The sequence below is a fragment of the Ursus maritimus genome, unplaced genomic scaffold (genome assembly GCF_017311325.1).
Source record: "Ursus maritimus isolate PB19 unplaced genomic scaffold, ASM1731132v1 scaffold_21, whole genome shotgun sequence".
NCBI classification, from domain to species: Eukaryota; Metazoa; Chordata; class Mammalia; order Carnivora; family Ursidae; genus Ursus; species Ursus maritimus.
This window is the reverse complement of record NW_024424564.1, coordinates 11,700,849-11,711,011: the sequence shown is the minus strand read 5'-3', so window position 1 is coordinate 11,711,011 and position 10,163 is coordinate 11,700,849. Positions and strand designations below refer to the sequence as shown.

Genomic DNA, 10,163 nt, shown 5'->3' with positions numbered 1-10,163 from the left:
ATCGGAGACCCGGCCACCCACGCTTACTGAGGGCCCACGCGGGGCCCTTCATAACAACACACGGCGCCTGGGGTCGTGGCATTTGCTACTCACACTTATAAATTAAGAATGAAATTCTCAGCTGCCTCAGCTCCTGCGCAAACCCCCACAGGCGCCCCGGGCACGGGGCCCACGGTTCTCCAGATGCGGCCGCTCGGGAACGTTCTCTAGCACAGTCCTCACGCTCGCCCTGCCTGCTCGAGATCCGTGGTTCAGCTTTCCTTCCTTGATCTGCTCTTTCCAGATCACCACTGATCGATTCTTTCAAACCTGGAGGTGGGACGATTAAATCCTTGAAAATGAAAACTAGATAAGATCGCGATGCTCAAGAAACGGAGGCCAGCTAATCCACGGGGGACGCAGCCGCGCTGAGGAAACAAGCTGGATCTGGAATGAAAAGTCTGGGCTCTCGGGTTCCACCTGTGTCCCCTACCAGTCGCAGGGTCTCCGACTTAACCCCGAGTCTTCTGTGAAATGCAGACGGGAATCCTGTCTGCGTCTCAGAAAACCAGGGCCCCCATGGGCTCAAGCGGCTGTCCCGAAGCCGCTGGCGACTCCCTTCCCTGCCACGCTCCCTGCTGCCCCGCACTACCCTCACCGCGCCGGTCGGAGGGGCCACCGCAGCCCGCGGGGCCAGCGGAGCCGGGCTCGACGCGTCCCTCAGCTGCCCTCCGCACGTGCCGGCTCCGCGGCGCTCGGCGCGAGCTCCTCTCCCGACAGCCATTGCGCCCGGACGCCGCGATAACAATGCGCCCGGCAGCCCCAGGCCTGCTCCCGCCCGCGGGACGACTCCCACAGGGTTACCGCCTTGCTCCCAGGTCCGGCCAAACGCCCAGCCGGGGCTGCTGAGCCCCAGTCGAAGCATAGCGTGACCCCTGCCAACCTCGGCCGAAGGCGTGCGCGCCCCCTTCCCGCCGCCCGGGTCACGTGCTTCCGTGGCGGGAGAGAGCGTGGCAGCCTCGCCGGCTTCGCAGAGACAGAACTGCAGCGACCGTTCGCCAGGGGCAAGCCGGGGGGACTGTTGCCAAGACAAGGGGCAAGTCATACGGGGAGGACTTCGAAGAGATGCTCCCAGCTCTTCCCACCGTGCGCACTGAGGTACAAAAATGAGAAGTACATTTTCTTTAGGAGGGAAAACTCGACTTCAGAACGGGCAGACGCTGCAGCCGGCCGGCCGTCGCCCCCGCGCAGATATTTCTCCCGCCCGACCACGGGGAGCGCGGTACCTGCGGAGGAGCCAGGCTGGTCCTGAGGCGCCGCCGCCGCACCCGCAGGCTCCGGGCCAGGCCCCTGAGTCGCGCGCGCCCCGCCCAGCGTGCTGCGCTTTTCCCACAGTTCCCCCGAGTCTCCTGGGACAGACGGCTGGCTCCCGGAGCGGAGGAAAGGAAGGGGTGGCTTTCCGAAACAGGAGTGCCCCTCCTGTGAGCAAAGCCGGCAGAAGGGCGGGCTCGGGTGGGTGGGGTGGTAATTATTCTCTCGGCAGTTCCTGGTGCGCTCAAAATCAGATTCTTTCTTATCAAGAATTGATTCGTATGTAACCTCGACCTTTTTAAAAATTTCTGTTTAAAAACGAAACAACAGACAAAACCAAAAACCACATACCGTTCTTTCAGAGCCGGATAGCTCAGATGTCTCTTCCTGCCGGAAGCCGCCCCCTTTCTGTCCTTCATCCTCTTTCCCATGTACCTGAGAGCAGCCCGAGCGCCCCTGCCCTGTCCCCTCCCAGCACCACGTCCATGCCAGTTAGACGCTCGTCCCGTCGTTGGGTGGCTAACTGTGCAGCCCTCTGGCTGGTGCACCGGCTTGGGGGGGGGGGGTCTCAGGAGGGTCAGGGATGATGTCCTGCTCCTCTTGTTCCCTAGAGTCTGGCACATAGAAAGTCCTCCCCACATGTCTCAGTGAAAGAGCGAGAATGAGCCAACTGTTACCAGCGCTCGGGGCGAATGTGTGAGAGATCATCTACAGTGGAGTGTCTTCCCAGAGGTCAAGGGGCCTCTCCTGAAGTAATGAAGCCTTTTGCTTCTTCACGTAATCTTGAGTAGCTTCTCTACTGCCGATAATTCCAAAGACTGCTCTTGAGAGCCAAGAATATCTGCACTAAAAGGAAATGTTTTTCGGTAATCGTACAGGATGGTAGGCCTGAGGTCTCACGACTCACTGCAGGGGAAAACCTCAGCAGCCTAATTGCTGTCGTAATGCTCCATGTTTGGATCTAATATGAAACATTCACTAAGTGCTTTATAATTCATCTGCAATTAATTTAGATTCTTATGCAATTGTGCTTTATGGGAAAAATCAGTATAAATATAAATGATGAATAATAGGCAGGAGCTGACTATCAGGGTCTAAACTCCTCTAACGTGCAATAGGCCGTGTGATTTTCTAGTTTTTATTGGAAGTCATTTAGAGGTGATTTAAATGTGTTTGGTGAAGAGTAATATCCTATTATTCCAAATAATAGCAATAAAAAATAACAGTGAAAGAGAGAACAATTCAAATCTGGTTTACTGTGCCATCTTGCCATATACCCTGGCAAATATGAGGAAATTTTTTATTTACCCACCTTTCACTTCATACTTATTAATTGAGCATCTACTGTGTGCTAGGCAACATGTTTTCCAAAGGAAGAAGTTGGTGGATGGGAAGGTAGGTCACTTCCCCTAAGCATAACGGACTGAAGCTTGTTAAGAGAAGTGAGGATTTCCAGCTTCTTATTCAGTTGTTCAAAATAATGTCTTCCCAAGGACCCTTTTTTTTTAGAAGATTTTATTTATTTATTTATTTATTTATTTATTTATTTATTTGACAGAGAGAGACGGCCAGTGAGAGAGGGAACACAAGCAGGGGGAGTGGGAGAGGAAGAAGCAGGCTCCCAGCGGAGGAGCCTGATGTGGGGCTCGATCCCAGAACGCCGGGATCACGCCCTGAGCCGAAGGCAGATGCTTAACGACTGAGCCACCCAGACGCCCCCCCCCAAGGACCCTTCTTAACGCACCTGTGCCGTGTTCCTGCGGCACCTCCCGCCTCACAAGATGGCTCACGTCAATTTGGCATTCAGTGTTCACAGTAAATCTTATGTGGGAGGACGATCCTGGGTCCGATTTTGCAACCAGGGTAGCGAAGTACCCAAGATGACACCAAAGGCCAATTGTTGAGCCAGGCCCCAAACCAAGTTTCCTGGCTCTGGCCCCGGTTCTGTTTCCAGTCCCTCTGCAGTTAAACAGGAGGTCAGACTGGTGCGGCTAAAAACGGCCTGAGAACTCAGCTCTGGCAAAGACGTGTTATCAGGAGTCCTTCTCAACTGTGAGCTCATTTATGCTCGGGTGGGGCCGTAGAGACGCGGAAGGGTTGAGACTGTGATCTTGGCACCCATCCTTCCCTCCCGTTACGTGTCCGAGACCGTCCCCACTCACAGAGCCCGGCCAAGGGACAATGGGGTTGTATGCGGAGCACTGCAGACAAGTTGGGGGTCCCCGAAGGCTGCACGGCTGCAAGCTTCCCACGACCACTGTGAAGAACGCACTAGATTCTGAATCCTCGGATGCTGCGTAAGAGCTCATCTGGCTCTTCAGAATCAGACGCGAATCAATGACACGTGCCCTTGAAGACAGGAAAGCCCGAACACGTTCAGCTTTGCGAGGGAAGATTTTCCCGAAGCGTTCCTCGGCCTGCGGGAGGTAGTTAGCTTTCTTAAGTGAGCCCTTGAGCCCCAGTGCAGTATTGATGGAGCCGGGTGGCCACAGGAGATCCCCCTCCTCTCTGTCCCTCTGCCCTCTCTCAGCTCTGGGGTCCGAACTACATGGCCTCTAATAAGTCCTCTCAGTTTACAAACCCTGGTGAGTGTAAACATCGCTTAGCAGACTATTCGCCTGTTAATGCCTTTTGGGTGGGTCCATATCTGAGTGGGTGGTCTCTTGCAAACTCCAAGGAGTTGTGAAGTAAGGAAAACATTTCGTGAGGGTAAGTGATGTAATGGTCCTGACTGAATCTTCTCCCTTTGGAATTCCTACGTCGTAGCCCTGGTCTCCAGGCTGTGGAGATGGGGCCTTTGGGAGGTAATGAGGTTTAGATGAGGAGACGAGGAGAGAACCCTCATGGTGGGATTAGTGCCCTTCGAAAAAGAGACACCAAAGAGCTTGATTCCTCTGTCTCTCCACCTGTCTGCACAGACACACAGCAAGAACGCAACTGTGTGCAGCACAAAGATGGAGCCCTCACCCGACGCTGAGCCTGCTGGACGTCCAGCCTGCAGCACTGTGAGAAGTACACGCCCGGTGTTCGAGCCACCCGGCCTCAAGTCTTGTGCGGTGTCGGCACTGACGAAGATGGCCACATAGGGGAAAGGGGTGAAAGAGCACCAGAAAACCTGGCTCGTCTCTTGTCCTTGCTCAACCTCTTTGTGCCTCAGTTTCACCTGCAGGATGGGGAAATAGAAGTCCCCTCACTGCCAACATCACGAGGTCGTTGTGAGAGTCCAGCCAGGGGAGGTTTGAGAAGGGCCGCAGGGTTGATCTCATGCATGCAAATTTTTTAAGTGAGTTTTTATAATTTCGTTGTCTAAAAATCTGATAGAACTTTCAAAATCTTGTTCAGTTTATTAGAACCCATAACATTATCATAATTCTACTTGTTTAGATGATGTGATTACTTTATATTTTAAAGTGGTTATATTTTATATTAATAGCATTTGCTATGACGTTAGGGGGCAGTTAATTAAATTGATATGCAGAATCGGACAAATAATTGGCAAAGTAGTTACTGTGTTTCATATACTGTAACTGACATATAAATGACCTGAGTTTAAATTGTACCTGTTTTTTAGGACTGAACTTATGTTATCACAAATGGCAGCTGGTGGCCACATGTGATATTTTAGCCCAGCTCTTATGTAGACTTCTTTTCTGACTTTTTTAAAATATATTTTTTAAATTTTAGAGCAGATTTAGATTTATAGAAAAATTGTGAAGCTAGTACACAGAGTTCCCATAAACTCTACATCTCATTCCCCCTATTATTAACATCTGTCACAATAAATGAACCAACATTGATACATTTTTACTAACGAAAGTCCAGACTTTACTGAAATGTCCTTAGTGTTTATCTGCTGCCCCTCTTTGGTGCTAGGCTCCCATCCAGGGTACCAAGGCAAATTCAGTTCCCACATCTCTTTAGCTCCTCCAGGAGCTTTGACAGATCCCCAGACTTTTCCTTGTTTTTCATAACCTTGAAGATTTTAAGGAGCATTGGTCAGGTATTTCGCAGAATGTCACTGTTTGGATTTGTCTGATGTCTTGCTCATGATCAGACTGAGGTTATGAGCTTTGGGGAGAAAGATTTATAGACCGTACTTAAATTTGGGGATATTCCAGTAGAGAGTCAGGCCATTCTCTGGCACAAGGAAACATCTTTTGACCTGAAGCAGCATGGTCCACAGCAGACATCTCACAACTGGGGAAGTGTTTCCAATACAAAGAGAATCTTCCAGCAAAGTTTATTCTCCTAGTAGGCTTAATGGATCCCAGGATGCCACAGATTGCCACAGGTCTGTTCACTACGTTAACCCCTTACTTTCTGAAGACTTTCAACGCAGTCTCCTGTAGGACATTGTTTTGTTTTGCTTTGTTTTGTTGTGATGGGAAAAAAGACTCTCAGTTTTGTAATAGAATTTAATTTTAAAGCAGGATTTGTTTGAAAGAAATCCTCTTTTGGCAATGTTACTGAGCTACATTAGGTATATGACCCCCCCCCCATTATCCAGAACCTAAGTGCACGAATAAGAGCATGGGGTCTGTGTGCTAGAAAGAACTCTGTAACCCTGCTGCTGACAAGATTCCTTTCCTAGTGGAAGAGTCAAATTAATGGAGCCTCTCCCACACCAAGCACCTGGGATGCTATTAAAAAATGAAATCTCTAGACGGAGGTCATGCTGGGACAGACTGATAGGACAACTGAGGACAACCAAGTCTGAATTTGAAACCAAGCAATTGTAGGAATCCTGAAATCCTCCTCCCAAGAATTAACTACCTTATTTAATTTCCTATCAAGGCTATGCTGTTAGTAAAAGGGAGAGCAATTTTCCAAATATAGAAAAAAATATAAACATTATGTAACACACATGCATATGCTCTATCTGCAGTTTGGTTTTGACAGTTGACCAACGTGCCTGATGTACGTGGGAGTGTTCAGTGACTCAACCCCTTATAATCCCATTGTAATCGTTGCAATGATTCTGTGACGTGCAGTTATAACAATAGTAGCTTATATTTATTTACAGCCTATCTGTGCTTGACGTATTTTATCTCATTTAATCCTGTCTAAATACTTACTCTCCTCTTCCTTAAAAGAGGAAATTGAGGCTTTGAGAAGTTAAATATCCTGCCTAAGGTACACAGATAAAGTCAGGATTGAACTCAAGGCATGGACTGTTTAGATCCGAAGTCTCAGTCCTACTGGGCTAAACTACCTCTATGTCATTGAGTTCATTTCAAAATGCCTTCTGGGAGAGCAAGGACCATATCTCTCTTCTTAATAGATGGGGTCTCACAATTAATTTCCATTCACGTGGCACAGGTTTAGTAATATTTGAAAATAAGAAAGAGGAGGATATATTATTACTACTGATCATCACTGTCAAGGTAAAGAAAAAAAAATCAAATACTCTTATCTCCTAATTGACTCCCAGGCCAACAGCAAGATAAGGGAAGGCCACCACTCAGCAGCCTTGTCACCTGAAACTACAGCTAGAGGGGCTCAAATCTCCATGTCCTAAGATATAGTGTATTAATAGAAAATTTGAGCTACAGGAATTGCCAATGATTGCCACTAAAAAGACAGTTTGTTACAGTTCCCAAGAGAAGGGGATATGCCACATGTGGGGGGGGGGCACAGTGGAAAGCACCAGGGTCAGTCAGGAGGCGGAGGAAGAGGGAAGAGCTATGGGCAAGGGCCTTTAGTGTGGTTTCTATGGGAAAGGACAGGTGAGGCAGTGTGAACGGGCTGGGGATGGGCTCATCTGAGTAATTTCAGCAGGCTCCGGGACACAGGGGCTGCGCCTAGTTGCCTGGTACCTGGCCCTGATGTGGTCAGGGCAGGGGGAGTGTGAGAGCATGGCACAGGAGGGGGTTGCAGTGTGGACTCTGGATTGGTTAGTGTGTATTTGAAAAGCACTCATGGGCACGTTGTTTACTCTCTCTAGGAATTGTCAAACCCTAGGAGGTAGGGGCCCACTAGGGTCAGCCAGCTCCCCAAATGTCAAAACATCAGAATACAGAAAATAAAAGACACCGTTGATAGTCTCCAGCTAGAGGATTTCTGGCCATTCTGAGTAGGGAAAGCTATAAGCCAGACAGAAGTATCCAAAAGCTAACTCAGCTGTAAACTGGAGACGGGAACTAATGCCTTGTAAGAGAAGACCTCGAATGTGAGGAAAAACAAAACAAAAAAAACCAATGACAACTGGAAGATTAAATGCAACTCTCTAGGCCTAGATTATCTGGGTTATCTTAAAACACTTGTCACAAGTTAGTGCTTCACAAGAGAGCACAGAAAACTTCGTGTCCATCAGCGTTACAGGGTATAATTGCAACTATTTCTCTTAAATCCAGCTCATTAGCAAGCTACGTTCTGTACTCTCGTGTATGTAGTTCTCTCTCTCCCCCTCCCCCCCACTCCTCTCTCCCACAAACACATAGCAATAGTTTGCGTAAACGTGAGCTCAGGTATCAGACACCACCTATCTGTCCCCCTAATACAGACCATATCACACACTCCAAAGAGTCTGGTGGGTCCAAGTTGACATGGATAAAATGGGCCTTTTTATTTTCTCAAAAGCTCCAGTAAGAAACATTGGACAAAGTAAAGTTAGACCTGCCTCTTTGACCTCATAGATTCCTTAACATCAGAAGCAGTATTTTCAAGCCCAACCGTGTTGTTTACTTCAAGAAATGTTTTCTTCATAGTCATGGTAAAAATCAAAGACCACATCATCTCAAGTTGCAGCAAACACTTTATTCTCCTCATCGATGGCTCGAAACTGTTGGAAGCCTGAAAGGCTTCACCTTGATAAAAAAGCCTGAAAAAGTCCAATGGCAATAAATGTGAATGTTTTACAAAGAGAAAAAAGAAATTGCAAGAGGTTATGCTTGTGTTGACCATATTTCTGAGTATTTTTCTTCGGCAAAGTCCTCAACCAAACTCGAATAAATTAGACACAGTGCCGATAGAAGTAAAAGAAGTAATCCGTAAAGAATATCCCAGCAAAATAAGGATCGGTTGAGCAGTCCGCTAAATCCTGTCAGAACAGAAGAAAAAAGAAAAGATGAATGTAAGAAGTAGTTAAAGAAATTGACTGATTGATTGATTTAATGTCTGTTTCTTTCTCCTTGGAAAGAAAAAGACAAAAAAAAAAAAAAAAAGGCAGAAGCAGAGGCAGAGGCAAGCTTACCGGCACCGCTACACGGAAGTGGTACGTGCTGTCAAAGAATGGGGCCACGGGCAGGCTCCAAATGTGCTGATAGCCCTAAATAACCAAGGAAGGAGAGATCCGTGTCATAACCACACCGTGCACTCCAGTGGAGAGACGACAGCCTGAGAAAGCATTTTTTTGACTCCACTAGGAAAGGTATCTGTGGCAGCAGTTCTTGAGAGGAGTGGCTAGGACAGTCTGCAGCCTCTGAAGGACCCGTGGAAGACGCCGCGCGGAGCCCGGTGACTAGGGTCAGGCAGCAAGGAGAAACACAGGCGGGCGGCTCGGGGCATCCCTCTCTCGGTAGGGAACACAGGCTGTGCCACAAGTCTAGACACACTTCTTCGGGAACGGGGCTGGAATACGTTACCTGTGTCATCTCTTGGGAGACTTGGCGGCTTTGTGTCCCTTTGGCTCCCATTTTGCCATGGAAACATATATTTCCAAGGGTAAACTGGCACTGGAAGACTATCAATGGCTCTGTTGTGCTTCAAGAGAAAGGGCAAAGGAAAAGCAGTTACCAGCTCCACTAGGCTACACCTTGATAAAAAGAGGTACGAATGGAAACATAACTTGGAAATCATTCAGTTTCACGTAGGCATTTTGTTACACGAAGCTCCTCAGTGCCAATATGCCCATTCACGTGTCCTTATTACAGAAAGTCTCAGGATTTCTTGTGATACACTTAATGTTCTTGTTTCCCTCCCCCAAATTCATATGCTCAAATCCCAACCCCCAATGTGATGTGTGAGGAGGTAGAGCCCATGGGAAGTGACTAGGTCTTGAGCGTGGAGCCCTCATGAGGGGCATTACTGCTCTTCTAAAAGGTGCTCAGAGTGCTCTCTTGTTCCTTTGCCAGGTAGACACAGTGAAAAGACGGCCTTCTATGAAACAGGAGGCAGACCCGCACCAGACACCGGATCTGCCGGTGCCTCCATATGGGGCTGCCCGACCTCCGGAACGGTGGAAAGCAACTGTCGGTTAAGGCACTCAGTCTACGGTGGTCTTGTTAGGCAGCCTGAACCGATCAGAACAACCTGAGGCAGCATATGGCAGTCTCTAAGACCCGATCTCATGACTGAAATCACTCCAGCAGCAGAAGTTCTTATCACCGTAGATCTTTAAATCATTTTGGGGGCGCTTGGGTGGCTCAGTCAGTTAAGCGTCCTACTCTTGGTTTTGGCTCACGTAGCGATCTCAGGGTCGTGGGATCAAGCCCTGCATCGGGCTCCGTGCTCAGCGAGGAGACTGCTTGAGTTTCTCTCTCGATTCTCTCTCCCTCTCCCTCTGCCCTTTCCCCTTCTCGTCCTCTCTAAATAAATAAATAAATAAAATCTTTATAAATAAATAAGTAAACAAACTTAGCTTTGGAGCTATCCCTTCTCTTTTCACTGGCAACTGAATTTGCATCTACCTGCAGTTTCCAGGATTTCAGATTCTACAAACCCCTGATCTGAGTACGTACTGTTCGAAGCAGCAAGGTAAACAAGCAGGGAGGGATGTGGGGCTGAGCCCCGTTAGAATTTACCCACCGTTGCAGCTATCAGAGTGGAAGGCCTGCCAGAAAGAATGATTCTCCTCTGGAGGTTAGCCCATTAATTACCATCAAGAGAATGAGGTCCATCTGTCTTTGGAAATGATCTTTATGCACAAGTGGGAC

The 10,163-nt window shown here is 48.3% G+C and overlaps 1 protein-coding gene across 1 annotated transcript in view; it reads right to left on the bottom strand.

Annotated features, from left to right (window-relative positions):
• Positions 1-8,026: 8,026 nt before the first annotated feature.
• Positions 8,027-10,163, bottom strand: part of MYRFL (myelin regulatory factor like) — a 113,942-nt gene continuing 111,805 nt past the window's right edge. The window contains exons 22-24 of the mRNA XM_040637808.1: positions 8,874-8,991; positions 8,483-8,557; positions 8,027-8,329 (exon numbers count right to left, since the gene is read on the bottom strand). Coding sequence (XP_040493742.1) covers positions 8,243-8,329; positions 8,483-8,557; positions 8,874-8,991 — 280 coding nt within the window. The 3' untranslated portion in view covers positions 8,027-8,242. The remainder of the gene's footprint in view (positions 8,330-8,482; positions 8,558-8,873; positions 8,992-10,163) is intronic.